At 42.9% G+C, this 27,241-nt stretch overlaps 1 protein-coding gene across 1 annotated transcript in view; it reads left to right on the top strand.

Moving 5' to 3' along the window:
• The window catches only part of UTP20 (UTP20, small subunit processome component), a 102,477-nt gene that overhangs the window by 9,733 nt on the left and 65,503 nt on the right, over positions 1 to 27,241 (top strand). The window contains exons 7-21 of the mRNA XM_005664203.3: positions 187 to 324; positions 792 to 947; positions 1,501 to 1,647; positions 1,739 to 1,873; positions 3,026 to 3,103; positions 5,225 to 5,403; positions 12,363 to 12,518; positions 12,666 to 12,754; positions 14,244 to 14,349; positions 17,833 to 17,983; positions 19,161 to 19,223; positions 20,231 to 20,389; positions 21,970 to 22,046; positions 23,263 to 23,342; positions 23,569 to 23,812. Of these exons, the coding sequence (XP_005664260.1) occupies positions 187 to 324; positions 792 to 947; positions 1,501 to 1,647; positions 1,739 to 1,873; positions 3,026 to 3,103; positions 5,225 to 5,403; positions 12,363 to 12,518; positions 12,666 to 12,754; positions 14,244 to 14,349; positions 17,833 to 17,983; positions 19,161 to 19,223; positions 20,231 to 20,389; positions 21,970 to 22,046; positions 23,263 to 23,342; positions 23,569 to 23,812 (1,958 nt within the window). The remainder of the gene's footprint in view (positions 1 to 186; positions 325 to 791; positions 948 to 1,500; positions 1,648 to 1,738; positions 1,874 to 3,025; positions 3,104 to 5,224; positions 5,404 to 12,362; positions 12,519 to 12,665; positions 12,755 to 14,243; positions 14,350 to 17,832; positions 17,984 to 19,160; positions 19,224 to 20,230; positions 20,390 to 21,969; positions 22,047 to 23,262; positions 23,343 to 23,568; positions 23,813 to 27,241) is intronic.

Genomic DNA, 27,241 nt, shown 5'->3' with positions numbered 1-27,241 from the left:
TTTTGTGTGACATTACAAGTGATAGTGTATTCTTGGAGTAGTTTGAAGGCATTGCAAGTGTCTATTCCTTTCAGAATTTTGTCCTAATTACATTTAAATAGGAATCTATAGAACGGCAAATATACACATTCTTTATTTGGTTATGTTTATGTTGTAAACAGAATTTTCCATTTGCATTTTGTTTAGGTTTCTGATAAAAATGCACTTTTCAATTTAATGTTCCTTGATCTCGATGAACACCCAGGAAAAGTAGAAGGAGTTGGACAGTTGCTCTTTGAAATGTGCAAAGGAGTTAGAAATATGTTTCACTCCTGTACAGAGAAGGTAAATAACCAGGAGGAGCACCCGGCGTCTATGTGGAAAGGGATTCAAAAGACAATAGATAAAAGATTTACACAGATGACACAGCAAGAAGATTGCCTGGAAGAAATAAAAAAAATACTAAATGGGGAGCATTAGGACTTTGAAGACAATGCTTACTTAATGTCAGCCCTAGGTCATTAGGTATTTTTCACTTAATAAAAAAATCACTGCTCTCTTCTTCATCCTGGATGCTAGAAGATAATATGAATTGATTAGTGAGAGAGGATGGTGAGGGGTGAGCAATTGTCTGATAAAATCCCACTTTCTGGTTTGGAAGTTCTTTGGGGACATGTGGTTGACCACCCACGCTGCCATGTCCTTGGTTATCCCAGACTGGATTTTAAGGGAGTGGGGGAATGATCAGAGTGGGACAATAACTTAAGAACGAGAGTGTACATGTTCATTTTCATGACTCTTGATTCCCACAGGCAGTGAAACTAATTTTGCAAAAGCTCGGACCAGTTACTGAAACAGAAATTCAACTTCCATGGATTTTAGTTGGAGAAACACTCAAAAACATGGTCAAATCCACTGCACTCTGCATCCACAAGGAACATTTTGGTATATTTTTTGAATGTTTGCAGGTGAGTTCTAATTTTAAGGATTTGTATGTAATTGGGAGTCCAAGGATTGATTGTTGGTGTTCTTGGTTTATCACTGCCGGAGATGGTATTTCATAATGGTTGTCATTATACCTTCACACACTTGTTAAGATTTTCCTTTCCTCCACCCCCTGAACTGTGTTTATTTGATTTGACATCTTATGCAGTCATGCACAGTGGTTAAGGGCACAGGCTTTGGAGCCAGATGGCCTCTGTTTGAATCCTGGCTTTGGGTCACTTACAGCTAGTATGACAAGGCAGAGTTATTTAAGTCTCCAGTCCTCAGTCTTTTCATCTGGAAAATGGGGGTAATAGTATTCCCTGCCTGTGAGGCTTGTGAGGAAATATTTATAAAAACACTCAGTGCCCCCAGAAGTGTGAGCTGTTTGTGACTCCCAGTAAATGCGTCTTTTTTTTTCTTTCAAAGCAAAAGAATGTGAAGTTTGAAATGCTTCACACAGTATTTTCCTTATTGGATTAACAGATGAGCTTAATATTTGATGGTTATTCTCTCTGTTAAATTCTCTGTTTACAGGAATCACTCCTGGATCTCCATACAAAAGTAACCAAAACTAACTGTGGTGAAAGTTCTGAGCAGATTAAAAGGCTGTTAGAAACGTACCTGATACTTGTAAAACATGGAAATGGATCAAAGATAACCAAACCTGATGACGTTTGTAAGGTGAGTCCCCAACATTTTGGTATATTTGTTTAGGGCCTGTGCATTAGAAGCTGATTGCTAAGTGAGCACTGTTTTTCCTTTTATTTTCCAGGTATTGTCCCAAACATTACAAGTAGCCCATCTCTCCACTTCTTGCCGGAAGACCCTCTTGGATGTAATTTCTGCCTTGATCCTAGGTGACAACGTCTCCTTGCCAGAGACCCTCATCAAAGAAACCATAGAAAAAGTAATGCACTTCAGCAAATATTCATTGAGTAGTTAATAATATGTTTAGCATAGAGTAAGCCTTCTGGGGAATGCACATGAAGCTTAGCAAAGGCTCTGCCTTCAGGGAATTTGTAATCTTGTTAAGGAGATGTGAATTGCATGTTGTAATGGAAATAAGCAAACTAAAGTGTGATGAAAGCTAATCTGTTCAGCAAATATTCACCAAACATTCACTTGGAAAGTGCTGGGTAAGGACTAGATGTTACAGGGTGGACACTTTGGGGACAGGGGGAGGGCTGTGACTTTTTTTTTCTTTTTTTTCATTGTTAAGGAAGTAGGGCCCTGGGAGTATGTAGTTACAGTCTGTTTAACTGATCCACTGACGTCACATTGAAACATGAAGATTACACATTGAAACATAAAGATTAATTGTATCTGGGTTAAGGACCAGAGAAAGATTGTCAAAGGATTTATATTTTGGATGGTCTTTGAAGGTTAAAAAGCAGTCTTCAGTCAGGGAAGGGGTTAAAAACTCTAGGAGAGGGAAGAGCAAAGATGTACTCAAAAATCTATCCAAGAAGGGCTCTGCTCGGCTTTGAAAGGTTGAGTTTTATCCTCCAAGTAGTGGAGATTTAATGAGACTTGCATTGTAGTACGTTTAGGAGATGAATTGGAGGGAAGTGGGATTGAAAATAGATCAAAGATCTTCCTCGCTTCGTGCAGTGCAGCAGCGTAATGTACAGAGGATGGGATAAAGCCATGCTGCCAGCCCTTTTGTAATTCTCTGTAGTTGGGAAAGAATGGAGCAGCTCTTAGGCAGAGCCCTGCGTCACACAGAAACTGTGTCCTTTATATTAAGTTCCTTTGGAGAAGGCTATGCATTTGGACAGAATCCAGGGGGAAGCTTGCCCATTACTCGTTAACTCTACTTTCTTTCCCGGAGAGGAGGGCCCAGTCCTGTGTCTCCCACCTGCCGTATCCCTCTGCCCAGTGGCACAGTTAGCAATCCAGTTCTTTTTGCCTCCCAGGACTCTATTCACTTGTATCAAGCATCCCACTACTTTCTGCTTGCAAGTTAGAAGGCCTTGAAGGTTTTGGATATTTTTATTTTCAGGGGTGGGAAAGTACTCTCTTTGTACCTCCTTTAATATTCTTTGCCTGTGATCCACAGATTTTTGAGAGTGGATTTGAAAGACGCTTAACTTTAGATTTTTCGGAAGTCATGTTTGCTATGAAGCAGTTTGAGCAGGTGAGTGAGATATTAAGTCTTGGATTTATTTTGTTTCGTTTTGAATCTGTCATGATAAAATAATCAATTTTCAGGTCCTGTAATTTTTGTTTTTCTGGGTTTTTTGAAAGAAGTAGAGGAAGTATTTGATGTTTTAGTCTACTTTTTTTTTTTTTAAGGCAATTATATTCCAATTCGAGGTCACAAGTGAAACTTCTAAGGCATTTTAAATGGTATTGGCTAACCAAATTTTTTTTTTTTTTTAGTAATCTCTTAGGAAGTTACAGAACTATGCAATAAATTAGAAAAAAAATGATTTAAGGAACTTTCATGAGAATTTGAAGCATAGAAAATAGTTTCTGAAACAGTTTGCATAGGAGGAAGGTCATGGATTCATTTCATTGCTACCAAATAGTCACCTGATAGAATGACATAGAAATCTTTCTTTTCTTTTAATAATGATTTTTATTTTTTCTATTATAGTTGCTTTATAGTGTTCTGTCCATTCTCTGCTGTACAGCAGAGTGACCCAATCACACATACATATGTACGCATTCTTAATGAGGTATAAATCTTTCTCATCAAATCCTAAGTTTATTTTGCCACTCCTGATAATCGGTGATCCTATAATATACTTCTTGGAAATCTATCTTGGTATCTCTTCTTATTTTTTCCTTTAGTTATTTATAATACATATTTTCATTCATCTCAGAAATAAACTTTTCTTTCTCCCTTTTTTTTTTTGCTTTTTAGGGTCACACCCAGGGCATATGGAGGTTCCCAGGCTAGGGGTTGAATCAGAGCTGCAACCTCCAGCCTATACCACAGCCATGTGGGATCCGAGCTGAGTCTGTGACCTACACCACTGCTCATAGCAATGCCAAATCCTTAACCCACTGAGCAAGGCCAGAGGCTGCACCCACATCCTCATGAATACGAGTCAGATTCATAATCCTCTGAGCCACAACGGGAACTCCAAAAAACAAACTTCTTTATACATACCCCAGCCATGGTCCTTCCTGCCCAGTGAAGGCCCTTTACTCTTTGGTTTTCTTAGCAACTAGATCTTTTCCTTCTTCCCAATTCCCTTTGGTTTTTAAAAACAAAAAAACAAAACACAACTTGTTTTTATCAGAGTGTTCTATGTATGTAGTTTAAAAGGTCAAATAGGCTAAAAGCAGTCGCTGGAGTCCCACTCCCATCTTCCTTACCAGGAAGGAACAACCACATCTGATGATTTTTAGCTGGTTTTTTTTTTTTTCTTCCTGGTATTTACTTAGTATTTTAAAATCCTCTAAGTATACTGCCTTTTCCTTGACTGGCTGGTTTTAGTTCTCCTCTGTAGGCTTCCTTCTGTGGTAGGTGGATTCTGGCTCGTTTACACCTCTCATCTTCTCAGTAGAGTCATAGCACAAATTTTGGTTGAATTCATGTTCACCATATGCTTAATCCTTACAAGCAAGGAGTATTTTATGATTACATTTCCTTTTCCGTGTACCCTCTCATTTTTCCTGAAGTTGTCAATTGCCTCATTCTTTAAAAACTGGAATCTTTTTCCCTGAATAGCTGGTCCATGAGTCTGTCTTCCAGCTGCGTCATAGAGTGTGTTTCACATGGCAAACTGACAGATTGCTGCTTAGCAGCTTTTTTTTCCTTTTCTCTGTTTTGGAGCCATTTCCCCCTGAGCCAATCAAGTCTGAATGGGTCACTTTCTCTGCCTACCACATAGATGTCATACTAGGACGTGCCTTTCTCCTGTTTCCTGGGTCCCGTGTCTGTCTCTTGTTGTAGTTTACTCTCTTGTTTTGCTGGAACACATTCTCCAGTCGTTCCTGTGAAAGGGTGAATAGAAGTAAAATTTTGAGATTTAGTGCATCTAGAAGTGTCTTTATTCTCTCCTCACACTATGTCGCTAGTACACAGGGTATAGTATTCCAGATTCTGTCCTTTTCCCTCAGTTGTTCAGGCATCGCCCCGTTGTCTTCTGGCCTCCATTGTTCATGTAGAGAGGTCTGGTGCTATTGTGATTCCTGAGTCTTTGGTTATGGTCTTTTTTCTCTGTGCAAATGTTAGACTCTTGCCTTCATTAGGTGTTCTGAAATGTATAACTGTTATTAAGTTTATTTTCTTCCTTATTTTTAGCTTTTCCTACCCAGCTTTCTCTTATATATTGAGAATTGCTTCCTGACCGATGAGGCTGCAGTCAAAGACGATGCTCTGGCCATTTTGGCCAAGCTTATTCTGAACAAAGCAGCACCTCCCACCGCTGGCTCCATGGCGATTGAGAAGTACCCTCTGCTTTTCTCACGACAGACTGTGGGGTAAGTTCTGCGTCTTCGTTCCCGGTATTGTTGGAGAGTTTCTCCATGTAAAACAGTGCATTGAGAATACTGTATAAACTGAAGATCTCTGTACATTAACTGGAAAGATGTCTTGTGATATATTGTTAAGTGAAAAAAGCAAGTTGTAGAAGAGTACAAGTAGTATCATCCCATTTTGCACAGTTACAACCAAATGTACATATAAGCATAGGAAGACATGTGGAAGGACCCACAGACAGGTTAAACTGGTTAATATCAGGAGGGTGGTAGGTAAAAAAAAGAGGTTACTATTAATTTTTTTAACCTTTTGTTTTTGTTTTGTTTGTTTTAGGACCACACCATCAGCATGTGGAAGTTCCCAGGCTAGGGGTCCAATGGGAGCTACACCTGCCAGCCTGCGCCACAGCCACAGCAACATGGGATCTAAGCCACCATGTCTGTGACCTACACCACAGCTCATGGCAATGCCGGATCCTGAACCCACTGAGCAAGGCCAGGGATCAAACCCAAATCCTCATGGATACTAGTCGGGTTCGTTACTAACCACTGAGCTACAATGAGAACTCCCTAACCTTTTATTTTTAGACAATTGTACGTTCGTGTGTGATTGCAAGAGATAGTACAGAGCAGTTCCATAGTTCCACCCTTCACTTGGTTTCCCCCAGTGGCACTGTCTGCCACAAGTTTACTGCACTATCACAACAAGGAAATCGACGTTGGTACAATCCGCCAACCTTATTCAGATTTACCAGTTTTACCTCATTCATCTCTGTCTGTGTGTATGGGTATATAGCTCTGCGCGGTTTTATCTCATCTATTCACAGCCACCACCAGAGTCAAGATGCATTGCTCTTCCATCCCTGCAAGGGTCTCTCGTGCTACCTTTTAATAGCCACACTCACCCTGTCACTCCCTGTTCCATCGCTAACACCTGGTAACCACTAATCCTATTCTCCATTTTTGTGATTTGGTTGCTTCAAGAGTATTATAAAAATGAAATTATACAATACACCTTTTGAGATTGGCCTTTCCTCTCAACATTATTCCCATGAGACCCATCTAAGTTGTGGTGTGTATCAGTAATCTATTCTTTGTTATGCTGAACGTCTTTGTATGCTGTTACTGAGTAGTATTCCATGGTATTGGATGTAGCAATTTGTTTAATCATTCACTTGTTAAAAGACATTTAGGCATTCCTAGTTTTTGCCTATTGTGAATAAAGCTGTTGTAAACACTCATGCACATCGCTTTCCACTTTTCTGAGATAAATGTCCCAATGTGAACTTGTTGGGTTATATGTTAAGTGCATGTTCAGTTGTGTTTTTTGTTGTTATTGTTTTGTTTGTTTGTTTGTTTGTTTTAGGGCCACACCTGCAGCATAAGGAGGTTCCCTAGCCATGGACTGGCTAGGGGTCCAGTTGGAGCTGTAGCTGCTGGCCTATGCCAGCCACAGCAACTTGGGATCCAAGCCATGTCTTCGACTTACACCACAGCTCATGGCAACGCTGTACCCTTAACCCACTGAGCAAGGCCAGGGATCGAACCCGTGTCTTCGTGGATGCTAGTCAGGTTCATTAACTGCTGAGCCGTGATGGGAACTCCCCATGTTCAGTTTTATATGAAACTACCAAATGGTTTTCCAGAGTGGTGGTGCCATTTTCTATTCCCACCAGCAGTATGAGTGATTCAGTTTCTCTGCAACCTCACCAGCATTTGCTGTTATCAGGGTTTTTTGTTTTTGCTAGTCTGATATAGTGATATCTCAATTGAGAGTGCTTTATATATTCTAATACAAGTCCTTTTGTCAGATATGTGATTTGCAAATATTTTCTCCCAGTGTATAGCTTATCTTTCTTCACTTAAAATATTTTTCACAGATCAAAATTTTAAATTTTGATGAGGTCCAATTTATCAACTCTTCCTTGTGGATAATATTTTTTTGTTTTTGGGGGGGGGGTTTGTCTTTTTTTTTTTTTTTTTTTTTTACCATTTTCTTGGGCCGCTCCCACGGCATATGGAGGTTCCCAGGCTAGGGGTGGAATCGGAGCCATAGCCACCAGCCTACGCCAGAGCCACAGCAACATGGGATCCGAACTGTGTCTGCGACCTACACCACAGCTCACAGCAACACTAGATCCTTGACCCACTGAGCAAGGCCAGGGATCGAACCTGCAACCTCATGGTTCCTAGTCGGATTCATTAACCACTGAGCCACGAGGGGAACTCCTAGATAATGTTTTTGATGTCGTTTATTTTATTTTTTTTTAACAGTTTATTATAATTTATTTTATTTAACGATCTATTGTTGTTGTTGTTGTTGCTATTTCTTGGGCCGCTCCCGCAGCATATGGAGGTTCCCAGGCCAGGAGTTGAATCGGAGCTGTAGCCACCGGCCTATGCCAGAGCCACAGCAACGCGGGATCCGAGCCGCGTCTGCAACCTACACCACAGCTAACGGCAACGCCGGATCGTTAACCCACTGAGCAAGGGCAGGGACCGAACCCGCAACCTCATGGTTCCTAGTCGGATTCGTTAACCACTGCGCCACGACAGGAACTCCTGATGTCAAGTTTAATAATACTTTGCCTAACTCTAGGTTCTGAGTATTTTTTCCTGTTTTTCTTTCAGTTTTGTAATTTTATGTTTTACGTTTAAGTCCATGATCTATTTATTTAATTTTTACATAAGATGTGAAGTTTAGGCCAAGTTTCTTTTTTTGCCTGTGAATGTCCACTGCTCTGGCAACAGTGGTTGAGAAAGGTGTTCTTTCTCATTGAACTGCTTTGGCACCTTTGTCAAAAATCAGCCGGGGGAGTTCCCGTCGTGGCGCAGTGGTTAACGAATCCGACTAGGAACCATGAGGTTGCGGGTTCGGTCCCTGCCCTTGCTCAGTGGGTTAACGATCCGGCGTTGCCGTGAGCTGTGGTGAAGGTTGCAGACGTGGCTCGGATCCCGCGTTGCTGTGGCTCTGGCGTAGGCCGGTGGCTACAGCTCCGATTGGACCCCTAGCCTGGGAACCTCCATATGCCGTGGGAGCGGCCCAAGAAATAGCAACAACAACAACAACAACAACAAAAGACAAAAAGACAAAAAAAAAAAAAAAAAAAAAAATCAGCCGGACATAAATGCATGGGTCTATTTCTGGGCTCTTGGTTCTGTTGCATTGATCTATGTGTCTGTCCTCCTCTACTACCACACTTACTATCATTATGTTTTATTACTATAGCTTAAATTAATCTGGAAATCCTGAAAAAAATTTCTTCCACCGTATTCTTTTTCAAAATTGTTCCATCTATTCTGGTCCTTTGCCCCTCTGTATACATTTTAGAAGAAACTTCTTGTCCATATCTACAAAAAAACCTTGCAGGGATTTTTGTTTTGACTTGCAGTGAATCTACAGGTTAATTTGGGGAGACTCGACATCTCCCTAAAGATAGACAAAACTGTTACCTTTGTTTATATCAGGATTGTAAGGGAAGAAAGAAATGACTATTAGCATTTATTTATTTATTTATTTATTTGCTTTTTAGGGCCATACCCGCAGCATGTGGAAGTTCCCAGGCTAGGGGTTGAATTGGAGCTGCAGCTGCCGGGCTACACCGCAGCCACAGCTATGTGGGATCCGAGCCGCGTCTGTGACCTACACTGCAGCTCATGGCAGTGTCGGATCCTTAACCCACTGAGCAGGGCCAGGGATGAAATCTGCATCCTCATGGACACTAGTCAAATACTAGTCAGATTTGCTACTACTGAGCCGCAGTGGGACCTCCAACTATTAACTTTCAGATTATATACCTTTGCATTGTTTGAATTGTTAAAAGGGCCATGGATTACTTTCTGAATTTCATTAAAGACAGTGTATACTCTCTGGAAGTTGAAAATACAGTTTATGTAAATATTTGATAGGATTCTGCTTACTATTTTTTAAATAGTTTAATGAGCATACTTCTAGAAATTAAAGATCCAGAAACCAATTCCCTTATCATTCCTATGTGTTTATAGATAGGAATACATACATAGGAATAAATAACTCTTATTTCTATTGGGTGAGTCAGACGTGTTGCTGCATTCCTTGAGTTTGTGCTGAGTACTCAGGTTGAAGTATCACAGCAGCATTCCTCAAGGTTGGTGTCCTTGTCCCCCGGTCACACAGCAGAGTTGGCTTTTGATTCTGATCAGCATGAGAATCTGGAGGAAACGCAGATTCTTCACCTCTTGGTCTCTGCCCACTTTCAAAGTAGCTTCTCTAGCAAAACCTATTAACAGAACCCTGTTGGTTTTTGACTTTGCTAAGCTCTGATTCCTGAGGAATGGGTAATGAGTAACTCCTGTAGAATTATTTTCTTGGACGTTTCCTTTTGATGTTTGCAATACCAAGCCAGTCTCCAACAGGCAGGTTCCTTGCAAGTGGCCACATTTTTGGGTTCTGGGCAGTGGGAGTGAAACTGCTTTGTCGGCTTCCGTGAGGTGAGGCCAAGGGGCTCAGGTCAAACCTTCTTGCTTCACCATCTCAGCTGTCTCAAATCCTCCTAGGAATGTGACACGATAAGAATAAATAAATAAACGTAGGCATATTAACCTAGGGCAAGTGCCACAGGTTCTGTGTTTCTTTCTCTGAGAAATCTTGCCTCACCCCCAAGAATGCATATATGAATGGTCACCTTTGTCTGAATATTCCTGGTCACAGTCCATCCACTCATCTCACAGATTTGTTATGAGAATAAAAGGAGATTATAGAGGAGTTCCTTTGTGGTGCACTTAGTATTATGTCATTTGACAGATATTTATTGTATCAGGCACTGTTCTAGGCCCTGGGATTTAATGATGAAAAAGAAAAAAGTTTCTTCTTTGGGGGAGATGACATTCTTGAGGAGGGAGGCATGTGAGGCAGATAAACAAATAAGGTAATTTTAGATGGTGATAAAAATAAAGCGAGGCATTCAGAGAGAGTAGACAGACAGGAGTTCCCATCATGGCTCAGTGGAAATGAATCTGACTAGCATTCATGAGGATGCAGGTTTGATCCCTGGCCTCGCTCAGTGGGTTAAGGATCTGGTGTTGCCACGAGCTGTGGTGTAGGTTGCAGATGCAGCTTGGATCTGGTGTTGCTGTGGCTGTGGCATAGGCCAGCAGCTACAGCTCCAGTTCAACCCCTACCCTGGGAACCTCCAAATGCAGTGGGTGCGGCCTTAAACACACAAAAAGACAAATGCAGTGGGTGTGGCCCTAAACAGACAAAAAGACCAAAAAAAAGAGAGAGAGTCAGCACTATGTCTGTCCAGAGGGGATCCTTGGTCCCGTGTAATGATGGACGCATCCAGCCTTGCAAGGTAAGGCTGAGTGAAAAGCTTTTCAGGCAGAGGGAAGTTACTGCAAAGGCTCTGGGATGGGAATGAGCCTGGTTTGTTCAAGGAACAAGAGGAAAGGCTGTGTGTCTGTGCGGGTAAAGAGCACTGAGTAAGGAGGTGAGTGGAATGAGGGGAAGTGAGTGAAGGGGGTGAGGGTCAGATCACACAAGGCCTTACAGGGTGAGGTAAGGAGTGGGTTTTATGGGAGGAGCTCATTGGCAGGGGGATGAGATGGCAACTAATGACCTACCTTTATAAAGCATCTCAATATTCTATTTGTAAGATTTTTGCGGATTATTGAGTCATGGTTAATACTAAAAACACTGGATATCAAGGTATAGTGACTTTTAGAAATTAACAATAAAATTAACTTAATTATCTAACAAAATTTATGAACATTCAATATCCTGATAAATGTGAAACAAAAGAGAAGGCACCTTTTTTTGGTTAACTTTAATGGTAGAGCACGGGAATAAAAACCTGATGTTCTACTTCTGTTCCATAGCAAGTTCACCGAACTGGCCATGGAGGATAAATGTTAAAAACAGATTATTTTCCTTGTTTCTATAACTTTGCTTTCCATTAGATTTGTCTTTTAAATAGGACTGAGGTATAATTCATTGGCAAAAATAAAGTGGCAAACCAGAATAGTGCCCAAGTGGAGTTCCCTGGTGGCCTGGTGGTTAAGGATCTGACGTTGTCACTGCTGTGGCGCAAGTTCAGTCCATGGGCCAGGAACTTATGCCACAAGCATGGCCAAAAAAGGAAAAAAAAAAAGAAAAGAATAGCACCAAAGAAAAAGGTATCTAAAACAGAATGTTTTATCAGAAAATATGGTTGAGCAATTCCTCTTGTGGCTCAGCTAGTTAAGAACCTGACATAGTGTCTGTGAGGATGCGAGTTCAAACTGGCCTCGCTCAGTAGGTTAAGGATCTGGCATTGCTGCAAGCTGCAGTGTAGGTCACAGAGGCAGCTTGGATCTAGTATTACTGTGGCTGTGGAGTAAGCCTGCAGCTGCACCTCTGATTCAGCCCCTAGCCTGGAAACTTCCATATGCTGCAGGTGAGGCCATAAAAAAAGAAAAGAAAAAGAAAAGAAAACATTGGTGAGTAACTGTTTATCAGATTAAAGCAGCAGAGAAAGTTACATTTACATTTAAGTCGTAGTCATTTTAGTGACATTTATCAAACACCACGATTCCTTTGCAACGTCATTCTACATTTGTGAAGCAGTAGAATTCATGTCAGAAAGGAGGGGGTGGTAGAGGATATTAGTTCAGGCCAATAAACTACCTCTCCAGTTCTTAAAAAGGTGTCCATCAGCACAAAATACAGAAAGAGTACCTAAAACTGGAAGATACTTTCTTTAGTTTATGAAGCAAATTAAAATAGAACATAGATGAAAATAAAAGCAACGGGATTGAAAAGGTTTTTTGCTGAAAATCAGTAAATGACCCACATTTGTTTAGTTTTTGGTATTCAGTCATCACTCCCAGTTCTCTGCTCCCTGCTGATGCTCCACTTATGGAAAGGAACCGATTTTACTTCAAACTTCAAAGGGAAAGAGCAGTTACATTCTTTTGTTTTAAATATTTGTCTTTTCTTCCTTCAGATCCTATATAAGACAGAAGAAGACCAGGTCCAAGGGAGGAAAAGAACAGATCTCAGTATTGGATCATCTTTTGTCTATAATTCAGTTACCCCCAAATAATGATACTACTTACCTTTCATGGTCTTGGGCAGCCCTTGTCGTGTTACCTCATATTAGGTAAGAAGATCAACTGTGTTTTATTTGAGAGGTGTTTTAGCATGCTGATGAAAAGAGTAGCTTTTTTTTTTTTTTCTTTCTGTTTTATGAAGAAGCCATTGAATGCCAGTTTGAGCATTTCCCTTTGTCTCCCCATTTCTTGGACAGACCCCTGGAGAAGGAGAAGGTGATACCCCTGGTCACCGGCTTCATTGAGTCACTGTTCGTGACTGTTGACAGAGGGAGCTTTGGAAAAGGTCAGTTAGAGTCGCCATTGATTCTCTGGCCTGTCTTTTCTGGCACGCTCAGGGTATCTCAACACACGGATCCTGGAGAATAGTCCGAACATTGTGTCCTGGCAGAAAGCCCGTCTGTAAATAGGGAAAAAGGCTAAGATGGAGGCGTTGTGCTTGTCCTTGGTAGTGTGACAAGGTCGGGACAGCTTGAACATTAGCCAAGTCCAAAGGCAGAAGATCGGCGGGCTGCCATGGTCGGAGAGCTCAGACTCAACTTTGAGCCCCAGCTTGTGTCTTGTTCCCCATCTCCCGTGCCCAGGCTGGCCCCGGCGTACATTTGTGCTCCAGGCATGCGCTTCCCCGCTTTCTTGTGCACCCCGTGGCTGCCCTTTCTTGCGCCTGGAGTCCTTTCATCACTGGGTGAACTTTTACTTAGCTTTGCAAACTCAGCTCCAGGAGTTCTCTTGTGGCGAAGTGGGTTCAGGATCTGGTGTGGTCACTGCAGCAGTTTGGGGATACTGCTTTGGTGCAGGTTCAATTCCTGGCCTGGGAACTTCCATATCACATACCGTGTGGTGTGCTTAGCCCCCCCCAAAAAAACCCTTCAGCTCAAGCACAGAAACTCTAGGAGGGCTTCATGACTCATCCAGGCAGAATAATTTGGCTGCCCTGCCCCAAACACTACTTCCTTGTCCATTTGCTTGTCCATTTCCTCCCACTAGCTGAGAATAGCAATTTATTTAGTTGTTTTAATTTTATGATTTTTATTTTTTCCATTGTAATTGATTTACAGTGTTCCATCAATTTCTACTGTATAGCAAAGTGACCCAGTCATACATAGATGTATATATGTTCTTTTTCTCACACTATCCTCCATCATGTTCTGTCAAAGTGACTGGATATAGTTCCCTGTGCTATACAGTAGCAGGATCTCATTGCTTATCCACTCCAAATGCAATGGTTTGCATCTATGAACCCCACACTCCCAGTCCATCCCACTTCCTCCCCCTCTCCCTTGGCAACTATAAGTCCGGAGAACAGCAGTTTAAAAGCAGGTATTCTGACCTCTGATCTAGGATTAAATGATTGTCTAAGTAATATAAATTGAGTGGATTATGGGTAGTAGCCATTGGAGGTGTGGCTGCTTATAAACTGAAGTCATAAAATCAACATGAGTTGATTTTGAGAAGTCTAGGTCCCTTCTCCTCACACCGGCCACTACTCCTGATAATACCAGTCAGTAGAACCATCCCATTTTCTCCTCGTCTCAGGTAGAGGGAACATACATTTCTGTTCTGTTTCTGAGTATAGTTTCTCTTGAGAAAGTTAAAACATAAGGCTTGGAGCCTCTTTTCAGGTTCTGTTATATTCTGGCATTTGACAGGTAATCCTGTAGAAGACACAGATTCACTTTAAGAACTGTGTAAGTAGCAAGTGCTGGATAAATGAGATGTCTGATTCATGTCAAAGAAATAAACAATCAGGTTTCTCCTGGTTTTTTTGCCTTTAGGAAACTTATTTGTTCTTTGTCAAGCTGTAAACACTCTGCTGAGTTTGGAAGAGTCTTCTGAACTCCTTCATCTGGTCCCTGTGGAACGTGTGAAGAACTTGGTGTTGTGAGTAAACCTGTCTTCCATGCAGCTTCATAATGAAGGAAAGATAGAGGCTTCTGTGTTTGCAGAACCTTGGATCTGTTTTTTAACAAAGCTGTACTCACATAGGAATTATTGATTTAAATCATCCAATTAAAATAAGCACATTTTCAGATACAGTCTTGAAATGCAGATTCATCTTTGCCGGGGGGTGTTTCCCTGTGCGTGCGAATTGGTGTCACAGAACGTAGTGGCTATTTAATGCAAGTCACTTGACGTTGCATGGTAATTCTAGCATTCGCATTTCTGCCTCTTCTTCATAGTCTTTCTCTGCTTGACACATTTCGCACTTTTCCAAACTTCCTTCTGGTCCTTTTACTATATACCAAAACAATCCAGCTTTCAGTTTCTTAAGTTTATTTTGGTTTGGGTCGTAGTGTGGGGCCGTTACTGATAGCCAATCACTGCTCAGCTTAGCCCCCTTTCCAAAAGTCAGGCCTTTGGAAAACCTGGGTTTGCTTCTCTTTCTGGAGTCTAGTCCATTCTATTCCTATGCTTTTAAAAACAGACTGACTCATTTATTTCATTTATAAATATTCATTTGCTTTTCTCATGTACCAGGCCTGGTTCTAGGCACTGGGAAACATAGTGAATGAAACAAAATTCCCTGCCTTCATGGAGCTAACACCAGCAAGAAGAGACACTAATCAAAATAAATAAGTAAAATAAATAGCCTGTGAGATGGTAGTAAAAATATTACAGCAGAGTCGGGGGCTGGGGAGAGTAGAGGCAGGGGACAGTGGGCGTTTTAACTAGGGAAGGCCTCACCAAGAAGGAAACGTTTGAGCAGAAACCTGGGAGCAGCACGGCACTAAGCTTCAGGGCTGTCTGGGACCTGGGGTGCTCTGTTCCAGACCTGAGGGAGATGCGGGTGCCTGGCATGGGCAGCAGGGAACGATTGTAGCCAAGTGGAGTGAGGAGCGGGCAGTAGAAGAGGAGGTGGGGGTGGCAGGCAGTGTTTGACTTTTGATCCTTGTATGGCCTTGAGCCTTTTCTCTGAGTGAAGGGGGAAGGTACGGGAAGGTTTTTGGCCAGGGAGTGACTTAGACCAAACCAGGATCACTCTAGCCAGTACCCGGAGAAGAGACTGAGGGAGGAGGCAGGAGGCCAATTAGGGGCCTGGTTGCTGTGATCCGGGGTGCCTGTATGTTCCCACGTCTCTCCGTGAAGCCGCCCCCTCCCCATTGTTAATTGAATTGCTTTAAATTCCTTGAAGGAGGAGTTTTTCTTTGCTATCATCCTACTTATCATATTACTTGTGTATATGTACACATATCCCCCTCCCTTTTTAAAATCATTCTGTTTATGGAGTTCCCGTTGTGGCTCAGTGGTTAATGAATCTGACCAGGAACCTGAGGTTGTGGGTTTGATCCCTGGCCTTGCTCAGTGGGTTAAGGATCTGGCGTTGCCGTGAGCTGTGGTGTAGGTCGCAGACGCAGCTCGGATCCCAGGTTGCTGTGGCTGTGGCGTAGGCTGGTGGCTACAGCTCTGATTCGACCTCTAGCCTGGGAAGCTCCACATGCCACGGGAGCAGCCCAAGAAATGGCAAAAAGACATAAAAGTAAAAACAGAATAAAATCATTTTGTTTAAACTTCTCACACCGTATTCTTTGGTGGGAACAATGTAAGGCATTTGTGGAGGTTTTGAAACAGAACAGAGTGGGATTTGTCCTCTGGGGAAGGCCAGCTGGCCTCTTAGGTAGGCGACTTAGCCTTGGAGGCCTGGAAGCCTCTAACAAGAGAGGGTTGGCTTGGAGGGTGTTGTTGTAAGCTTCCACTGGTAAAAGTTGTAGATGGAGGCCTCTGGGCTCAGTGCCGCGCCAGTTACTAGTTCAGCCATGGGTTTTAAGGCCAAAACAAGGTGGATTTGAACCTTGTCTCCAGCACTTACTAGCTAGATAGCCTGGAGCAAGTTAGTTAATCCCAAAGTTGTCCTCTCTCAAAAGGAAAGGGCACTCCTTCCCTCGAGGAGATGGAATTAGAGCAGGCATGCAGTAATAGCAAAATACGAATTGCATTTCTTGGGTTTTGATTCTGTGCGGGTCACTCTTCTGAGGACTTTCCGTGCATTGTTTAATGTAATCCTCACAACAGCTGCCTGAACTATAGGTTCTGTTCACATTATAGAAGGGGGAACTGGGGTTCTCCTGCTCAGCTCGGCTGCCCACCCTGGTCTAAACCACCGTCTCCCACCTGGATGATGGCGGTAGCCTCCTAGCAGGTTTCCCCACTTCCACCCTTGCTCTGCTGCTCTCTGTGTTGTACCCAACAACCAGGATGATTGTTTTAAATGAAAGAGAGGCCACATCACTCTTTTGCCAATGACTGGGGAGATGATGGAACCATTTTTGGCTGCTCCTGGGGTCTGGTGGCTAGAGGAGCATCCTGCAGGGCACAGGCTGCCTCCCCAGTAGACAGTCCCTTGGCCCGCACAGTCAGCAGGGCCGCTGAGAAGAAACCCTGCTCTAGCGGTGCCCAGCTCATGAGGGCTGAACTCCGGAGTCCCGACTGTGTTCTTTGGGGCTCTGTGATCTAAGCCCTTGCTGCACCTCATCCCAGCTCCTTGTTCCCTCTGTTCCAGCTGGACCCGTCTCCTGGATTCTCCTCACGTAGACGAGCATGCCTGTCTGCGACTTAGCGTCGCTGCTCCCTCTGTCTGGTTGCTTTCCTTCCAGGGCTCCTGGAGCTCGGTTCTTCCATCCTCAGTCTGCTTTCCATGACACCCCCATATCAAATAGTGCCCCCCCCACTGCATCAGTCCAGCCGCCTCCTGATTCACTTTTTTCTCCACCATCTTACTGGTCATACTTACTATTTGCTAGCTTATTTATTTATAGGCTTTCCTCTTCTCTTGTTAGAGTTAAGCTCCAGGAGGTTAGGAGCTTGGTTTCTTGCTATTTACGGTATCTAGAAAAGTCTCTGGTACATGGTAGACACTCAGTAAGCATTCGTTGGAGGAAAGTACATTGAGCGGCTTGCCCGGGGTAAGACTGCTGCTGCTGATGATGATGGGCTGGCTCAGACCTGGGCTCTGACCCCCGCCGATGGGTCAGATGGCCACAGATGCCAGATGCCTGTGCTGTACTGCTTCCCTTGCAGCTCATGCCTGGCACATGGAAAACACTCAGTGACTATTATACACCCTCCCATATGTCCCTGTCATTTACAAGTATAGGGACTGAAAAGACAGCATTGGACTTTGGTGAAAATCCTGTGTTATAATCCTGCCTCTGCCTCCAGCTGGCTGTGTGTCTGTCCTTGAGCCCGTGACGCACTGTTGCTGGACCTGAAGTTCATTTCTGAAGGGATGCTAAATGTCCTCATAAAACTTGCACCTGCTCCCTTGTACATTTCCCTCATCTGTGATCATTTTCTGTGGTTTCTATTGTAGCCTGAATTCTCTGGGGCGTGCGGTGCAGTTTGGGTCTAATAAATATCTCATTGCAGAGCGTTTCCTTCAGAGCCATCTGTGTTGCTGTTGGCTGATCTCTATTATCAGAGATTATCCTTATGTGGCTGCAGAGGGCCACTTTCGGAGGAAGCTTTAATGGAATTATATCCCAAGTTACAAGCCAACATTTCAACTGGCATATCCAAGGTACTGTGGTTTTGTGGTGTTTTTTTGTCTCTCATCTTTTGTCTCTATATGTATTGCCAGTGGTTGTCAGAACCCCTTAATCAGAAAATACTGCTATGGGGTGATTTCTATGTAAAGCAGTGATTCCTAAACACTGACCTACAAACTGACTGCAGCAGGGTTAATTGGGGAGCTTATTAAAAATATAAGTTCTGGGTCCCCACAATCCCAAAATTCTGATTCAGTGGGCATGGGGTGGAAGTGAACAGTCTGCATGATTTTTTTAAAGCCTTCTAGGTGATTCTGCTGCTCATTCAGTCATATAGAAATACCCGAATGCATTATTTAGAAGTGAAAATTGCATTACAAATGAAAAAAGTCAGGGCTTAAATTTTTTAAATAAAATTTAATGAAAAAATATATGCTTATGTAAAAATACTCATCATGTTTAAGTGATGGAATTTGGATGGTTTTATCCTTTTTGGTATTTTGTACATTTTTTGTAATGAGCACAGCTTTTGCCAGGAGCAAGCCTTACATTATTAGCCTGTATTCTGTAGGCTTTGCCACTAACTGGCTGTGGGACCATGGACAAGTAATTTTATTTATCTGGGCTTTGCAGATCCTCATTTATAAAATGAAATGTCTGATTAGATGATTTAAAGGTTGGATTCTGAGTCTGTGACTCAAATAAACTCACTGGGTCAAGATAAAAAAAAAAAGAGAAATGGAAATCGCTAATTTCAGTGGAGTTGTTAGCTTAATTAGATTCTTCATGGGCGTTCTCTTGTGGCATGATGGGTTAAGGATCTAGCAGTGTCACTGCAGCTGCTTGGGTCTCTTCTGTGGCACGGGTTCCATCCTTGGCCCAGGAACATCCACATGCCATGGGTACAGCCATAAAAAAAATAAAAAGATACAGATGCTTCTCATTATTATAAAGATGCTTATAGTTCAAAGATGCGACATGATTTTATGGGCAGCCTTATCTTTTCAATCTAGTCTGGTCGTTAATTGTTCCATGGACCATTTGAGTAAGGTGTGATTGGTGTTGAATATGAAATAAGAGAATAATAGCACTACTCTGACAGGTGGTACATTTTTCATAATCCCATGAAACTTAGATGTCACTGACTCTTCATCAGTTTCTTCTTACTTGTAAAACCTTGGCGTTTGATATGCCTTTTGATTTCTCTAGATTCGGCTTTTGACAATAAGGATCCTAAACCACTTTGAGGTTCGGCTTCCGGAATTAATGGAGGTATTTTAGTTGTTCCATTCAGGTAACTTTTTAAAAATGTAATTTAAGGAGTTCCCATAGTGGTAACAAACCCAACTAGTATCCATGAGGACTCACTCAAGTTCAATCCCTGGCCTTGCTCAGTGGGTTAAGGGTCTGGCCTTGCCACAAGCTTTGGTATAGGTCACAGATGTGGCTTGGATCTGGTGTTGCTGTGGCTGCGACGTAGGCTGGCAGCTGTAGCTCCAATTTGACCCCTAGCCTGAGAACTTCCATAGGCCAAAGGTGCCCTAAAAAAACAAACCAAAAAAAAAAAGTACTTTGATATATTTTTCCCCAAATAAAAATTTTGCAAAAAATTCAAATACTATGTAAATATAAAATTGACAAAAAACTTCCCCACCCCACCTCCCAGCAAGGCCACCACTGAAAACCCACAGTCGGTTGGTGACCGTTCTCTCAGACCTGTTGTAGGCACACACATAATTGAAGCAAACGGTGTCTTTGCATACCAAAACCTCAGGTCCTCCCTCACATCTCTGAGTAGCGCACCACAGTAAAATAGCCGCTTTAACACGTGCCTTCTTGGTGGAGTTCTTAGGTGGGTTGTTTGTAGTCTTCTGCATTTCTGACAACGTTGCCCTGACATCCTTACACGGATATCTTTGTACCGGGAAGCATTTCGGATATGCAAATTACTACCCTCCAGGATGAGAAATTACTTCTGCCAGAAGTAGGATTATACAGTGGAAGTATATATACATTTTCTTTATTTCAACAAATGTTGAATTTCCTTCCTGTTTTTTTACTCGTCCTGTCTATGCTGGACACTAAATTTAAAACCATTTATCAAAAAGTGAATGGTGTAAGGCAAAAAATGAATCATTCGCTCAAAAGAACAGTGTTGCTTACTTGATTTAAACCAGTAACATCTGCCAGTTTTTCTTTTTTAGGCTTCTGGTCACCTTTAATGTTCCTTTTGGAAAATCAAAATACTGACCTGCCTCCCGATTCCCTCCGCTATTCAGGATGACGGGCTCTCGGAGCGTCAGTCTGTCTTTGCTGTACTGCGCCAGGCAGAACTTGTTCCGGCCACCGTGAACGACTACCGAGAGAAGCTGCTTCATCTGCGGAAGCTGAGACATGATGTGGTGCAGACTGCAGTCCCCGACGGGCCCTTACAGGAGGTAGAAAAAAGTTTTTTTTTTTAATTCCAGATCTGTTTAGCCGGCTTTGAAAAGCGGAGCACGGCAAGTAGTCCCATACACACTCCAAAACAGAGAGAATTTTTTGTTAAAATAAGAATGTTTAAAAAATGAATTTAAAACTAACTAAATCCCCAGTTCTGTTCAATGCTTTGAGTTAAATGGCTCTGCCAGGAGTTCCCGTTGGGGCCCAGTGGTTAACGAATCCGACTAGGAACCATGAGGTTGCGGGTTCGGTCCCTGGCCTTGCTCTGTGGGTTAAGGATCCGGCGTTGCTGTGAGCTGTGGTGTAGGTCGCAGATGAGGCTCGGATCCCGCGTTGCTGTGGCTCTGGCGTAGGCCAGTGGCTACAGCTCCAATTCGACCCCTAGCCTGGGAAGCTCCATATGCCGCAGGAGTGGCCCTAGAAAAGACAAAAATAAAATAAAATAAATGGCTCTGCCAGACTCTTCACCAGTGGAAATAATTGGCTCTCCTCCCTTCTCCGGAGTGTGTGCGGAGTATGTGAGGGTAGGTGGTTAGGTGGCCCCAGGAGGAACGACGTAACAGCCCGCTGCTCTTCTCCAGATTGGTTCCCTGCCGCACGACCTCAGCCCTGCACCTTTTGTGTCAGGGATTTTCTGTCCATAACCCTTGATGCATCCTGATCCCTTTGGGAAGAAGGCCAAGTGGAGGCATTCTGCCTTCCATCAGAGCAGTTCTGTTCTTAACCTGTTTTATGTATTAGTGTCCTGTGTTCTGTTTCATTTGGGAACAGGGCTCTGCCTTTGAAGTGAATACAAACACCCCACCCCCAGGTACTAATAGAAGTGCCACTTCACATGCTGCTTTCCCAGCACGCAGGGGTGCTGGTAACAATGACGCTATTCCAATGACTGAGAAAGCTTCAGACCCTCTGAACCGAACCCTTCTTATAGTTTTGAGAACTCAAGACATCTGCTAGTGAGGCCGCAGCTGCCCTTCAGAAACCTTTGCTGGGTTCTTTGGCACCTGCACTTTATTGGTTGCTGTTCAGGTTTTGTCTTGCCAGGTGATGGAGTTTAATCATGAGTCCATTCTGTCTATTCAGACGGTTTATCCTTTATTCGTGAACATGTGCAGTGGGTTGGAACGCCGTGTTTGCTTTAGCCATTCTTCTCTGTTAACTAGAGGGTGACGTTTCGAGGAGAGGAGGGAGAGTACTGACACTGGATTTTGGACTGCTACCCATAACTTTTTTCTTAAAGCGCAGGCTTCTTGGAATTCCTGTTGTGGCTCAGTGGATTAAGAACCCGACTCGTATCCCTGAGGATATGGGTTCAATCCCTGACCTCGCTCAATGGATTAATGATCCAGTGTTGTCACAAGCTGCGGTGTAGGCCTCAGCTGAGACTCCGATTCAACCCATAGTCCAGGAACTTCCATATGCCACAGGTAGCTGTAAAAAGAAAAAAGAAAGAAAAAAAAAAAAAAACAAGCTTCTTTCCAAACCTCAAGTTGCCCGAGTCAGGATATTTGCATTTCTGTGCTGATCCACTACTCCCTCCCTACCCCCTGACTAAACTCGTCCTCTGTGTCTGCAGGTGCCACTTCGTTACTTACTAGGCATGTTATATGTTAACTTCAGTGCTCTCTGGGATCCTGTTACCGAACTCATAAGGTGAGCCTGGGTGAAATGGATGAAGCTGTAATGCTTTTCCTACTGCAGGATGATGGAGCCAGTATTAACACTCTGGGGTGTGATTTAAACGAGTGGGAGTGTACAGTATTTACAGCTATCTTAAAGCTTTTGTGGAACACGGTGAAGAAAAAAAATAGTCATTAATTGTTCTATCTGATGCCAAGTTTTTGACAACTCAGGTGTTTTATGTAAGTTTCTCCGTACTTTGAAATAACTTTGGAAAACTTTCTCTTTTTACTTTATTTTATACATCAGTATTATCGAACTTTTATGTATATATATTGAATCATTAAAGCAGACTTTAATTTAAAAATAAGGCCTTAGGGAGTTCCCGTTGTGGCTCAGTGGAAACGAATCTGACTAGCATCCATGAGGACACAGGTTCAATCCCTGGCCTTGCTCAGTGGGTTAAGGATCCAGCATTGCTGTGTGCTGTGGTATAGATCACAGATGCAGCTCGGATCTTACGCTGCTTTGGCTCTGGCATAGGCCTGCAACTACAGCTCCAATTCGACCCTTAGCCTGGGAACTTCCATATGCCTCGGGGTGCAGCCCTAAAGAGACAAAAGTAAATAAATGTAAGGATTTAAAAAAACTCTTGCTGTCTAGTATCCAAAACTCTAGCTGTAAAAGGAACCTTCATAATCACATAAAAAATGCATATGTTGTACCTCATTTCTAGAAATCTGGTCTTTTGCAGACAGTGGTCTTTAGATGGTCTTCTCTGTCTTTTTGTTAGATTGGAAGTATATTATGTGTGGCTCTCAAAACTGTTTGCAGGCATTTTCAAGAGTAAAAGTACAAGACTTCTCGTCATGGCTCAGCAGTTAACGAATCTGACTAGCATCCATGAGGACATGAGTTCGATCCCTGGCCTTGCTCAGTGGGTTAAGGATCCAGAATGGCTGTGAGCTGTGGTGTAGGTCGAAGACGTGGCTCAGATCCTGAGCTGCTGTGGCTGTGTGTAGGCCGGTAGCTGCAGCTCCATTTCACCCCCTAGCCTGGGAACCTCCATATGCCACAAATGCAGCCCCAAAAAAGCAAAAGAAAAAAAACCTACAAAAGTTGTTTACGACCCCACATTTAGGGATAACTTCATATTTTAGTTATGTCCTTTCACTTTGGTTTTTTTCCTGTAAGATATCTCTGAATAAGAACCACAGCACATATTTTGTTTTGTGATCTTTCCTCTTAGTTCTCATGCCCACGAAATGGAAAATAAGCAATTTTGGAAAGTCTACTATGAACATCTAGAAAGAGCAGCAACACATGCTGGTATGTAAGAAGGGAGGGGGGCTGGGGGAAAATGGTTGCTTGTTTGATTTTTATTGCTTAATTACATATGAAATTGAGAAACAGATAAGAAAGGTATTCTATTTCATAACCTTTGCTATGGTTTATTGTTTGCTTGTGTTACTAGAGAAAGAAATGCCCTTCCTGGAAGAAACACATAGGACAGTTCGCATTTCTCTGGTGGTTATGGTGACCTTTTCTCTTGCAGAGAAGGAACTGCAGAATGACACAGGCCAAGAGGAGAAGGCCATTGGAGATGCGCGCTGGGAGCAGACTCAGGAAGGGCACGTCGGAGCCCTTTATCACGAGCAGTTCGCATTGAAAACCAACCTTCAGGAAAGACTGGACCATACCAATTTTCGGTTTTTACTCTGGCGAGCTCTGGCAAAATTCCCCGAAAGGGTAGAGCCACGGTCCAGGGAGCTTTCCCCGCTTTTTTTGAGATTTATCAAGTAAGTGTTCTCTTCTAGGAGGATGTGCCTGGTGGGATGTGAGAAAGAGAAGGTGCAAAGGATTAAATCCCCAGATCAGCTGAGTTCTCTTTGTGCATCTGTCATCACTGGCACCTCTCTAAAGCCCTGGCTTTATCAGATAACAACTGAACTAGTTTCGTTCACTACTTAAACAAATCAAAATTTAACCAACCCACAAATGGTGTTAATAAAAAATTGCAAGTTGCAAAATCAGAAAGGCTGTACTGAGTTAGGCCAGTGTACAAAGGCCTTGTTGTTTCTTGCCCTGTTGTTCGTTGTTTTCTTACCTGCCTGAGGCTTAAAAGTATTTTCCAGTTAATTCAACCCCAGCCACTGTTTGGAGCCTCTTAAGTGTTTCCCATGATGCTGAGGAATGTGCTCTGAAAGATTAACAGAACTTTCTGAAACACTGTTTTATTTTGACCCGATTTGCTGGGTGAGTCGGATTGCTTTAAAACTGTAAAGTGATGTGTTACATAGGACCGTACTGGTCCATCAGCGAAGCACGTTTTCGACTCTCAACTCTCATTTCCATACACGGGAAAAGAGTGTAGGGTCAGGCTAGGCAGGCCACAAACCACAGCATGGCAGGCTTGTTCAAGGAGCAGCAAGGAAGTCGCATAGCTACACCAGGGTGATCCGGGAGGAAAGCAGTTGGAGGTGAGGGCGAGAAGGTAATAGGAGACCAGATTTGTGTGACGCCTTTAGGTGATGGTAAGGACTTTGGTTTTTACTGACAGTGAGATGGAAAGCCATTGGAACGTTTACACAGAAGGACGACATGACCTAAGTTTTCTTGAGAATTTTCCTGGCTGCTCCATTGGGAATGAGCTGGGGGATGGCAGCGGTGAGAGTAGAGGGACCAGGGAGTGGAGTTGGGAGGAGAGTGCACGACACTGGGCCAGGAAACGATGGTGACTCGACCAAGGCTGGAGTAGTGCAGATGATCCGAGGCGGGTGAATTCTGGACACTTTTTGAAGGATTTCGACTCAAGAAGACAGATGTTTGGAGAATTGCGACTAGATTAGCCTGTGAGACTTGCTAACAGATCACGTGTGGAATAGGGATTGAGGTGGGTGCAGGAAGGAGGAAGGGGAGGAATCAAGGATGTCTGTAAGGTTTCGGCCTGAGCAACTGGAGGAGAGTCACTACCACTTACTGAGGTTGGGAGAAATGCAGAAGTTTGCAGGTTTGTGGGGAAGATCGAGAGTTGGTTGTTTTTAGGAGTTCCCACTGTGGCATGCTGGGTTAAGAATTTGACTCCAGTGGCTTGGGTCACTGAGGAGGTGCAGTTTTGATCCCTGGCAGGTGCAGTGGGCTAAGGATCCAGCATTGCCACAGCAGTGGCTTGGATTCAGTCCCTGGTACAGGAAGTTCCATATACTGCAGGTGCAGCCATTTAAAAAAAAAAAAAAAAAAAAAAAAAAAGAGTTCCCGTTGTGGCGCAGCAGAAACAAATCTAACTAGGAATCATGAGGTTGTAGGTTCCATCCCTGGCCTGGCTCAGTGGGTTAGAGCTCCGGCATTGCTGTAAGGTGTGGTGTAGGTTGCAAATGGGGCTCAGATCCCACGTTGCTGTGGCTGTGGTATAGGCCGGCGGCTGCAGCTCCAATGAGACCCCTAGCCTGGGAACCTCCATATGCCGTGGGTGCAGCCCTAAAAAGACAAAAAAATTAGAAATAAATAAAATGAAAAATTAAAAAAATTTATTGTTTTTAGAGTTAAGTTTGGGATCCTGAATAGACATCTAATTACAGATTTCAAGTGCGCAGTTGAGTATGGCGTTTTAAGTTCAAAGGAGACGTTTGGTAAAGATAATCAGTTTTGAGACTCATCAGTACATGGCTTGTTTTTTAAATTATGAGTCAGAGAATGAAATCACTCCTGGGGGTGTAAGTGTAGAGAGAGAGGACAGTCAAGGACGGACAGTGATATTTAGAGATGAGGAGATGAGGAATCAGCCGAGGAGGCAAGGAAAAGGTGATGAAGAAACCAGGACCACCTCGTATCCCTTGAAGAAAATTTTCCAGGGAGGGAGTAATCAGTGGAGTCAGATGTATCTGAGACATCAGTCAGAAGAAGAAGAATTGACTGTCGGCTTTGGAAGCAATCTTGACGAGAATTGTTTTGTTTAACCTAGTTGGGATGAAAGTGTGGTTAAAATGGGCGTAAGAGAAAATGGAGAAGAAAAATGGATGCAGCAAGTGTGGACATTTCTTCTAAAAAAGGGGGTGTGGGAGCAGAAAGGGAGCTGTTGTTGGGGTTGCTCTTTAGCTAAAACAGCTCGTGTATATGTAATGCTGGCGCGAAAGGAAAGATTCCAAAGGGAGGGGAGAATTCATAAAAACAGAAGGGATAAAATTGCGAGAGCCCTGTCTCTGCATAGGTAAGAGGAGGTAGGATCCCATGCATAAGAAAAAAGGTTTACATGAATAATTCACTCTGAGAAAGGTTACAAGCAAAGCTGCACCGAGGTCAGTAGATACGGTGATGGAAGAGCAATGATTCCCATAACACTTTGGGCTTTAATTTATTTATAGAATGAGAACGATGATAATTAGCTTCCTTGACTTGTTTTGAAGATCGTGTGAAATAATGTTTATCAGTTTTTTGTGAATTACAAAGGGTCGTATAGATCCAAGCTAGTATTAAAAGCATTAGTAGGATCTGTATTTCCTGCCATGTTAATTTTCCAAGTTTTCTCCTAAAGAAAAAAGAAATTACTCCTTAGCCTAAGGGAAAGCCCTTTCTCTAATAAGGCAAGGTTTTGTTTGGTGGGGGTGGAGAGAAGAGCCTGAAATAGAAATTGAGTCTCTAAGTTAAGAAGACATAAGGACGGGGAGTTCCCTTTGTTGGACATACAGTAGCAACACTATGCCAATAATAGGTGTTCTAGTATGAGTACTTGCTGTGTGTTAGACACCACTAAGAAGTGTAGTATATCAATTATCGTGTTTAATAAATGGATGAGTGAACATGCTGTTCATGGAGGTGAAACATGTCATGTGGTTCACTGAGGGTTGAGAGTATAAACCTGTTTTTAAATGGATGATAGTACAATTTGTAGAGGCCGGGGCCGCCTTGCTCATTTCATTCATTACTTCATTTTTTTATCCGTTAAGTGTAAGATCCTGCTAGCTGAGACTATAACTGAGTATAGTAGCATCTCAGCCCTCCAGTTTTGCCTGCTAGCCTGGAATTTCTTCTAGGTGTATTGGAACGATGCTCTCCTTACACATATATCAGTGTAATTTTGAGGGGGGACTTTATGTATGATCAGTTTCCTTACATCTATGGCCAGTGTCATGCACAAAACAGACCACAAAGTAGTCATTGTTGGATGAATGAACCAAAGTGATGCAGAAATAATGCATTGAATGATAGCTTTCAGAATGTTAGCTACCTAC

Source organism: Sus scrofa, chromosome 5, assembly GCF_000003025.6.
Source record: "Sus scrofa isolate TJ Tabasco breed Duroc chromosome 5, Sscrofa11.1, whole genome shotgun sequence".
Taxonomy (NCBI): Eukaryota; Metazoa; Chordata; class Mammalia; order Artiodactyla; family Suidae; genus Sus; species Sus scrofa.
This window is presented reverse-complemented; position numbering and strand designations above follow the sequence as displayed.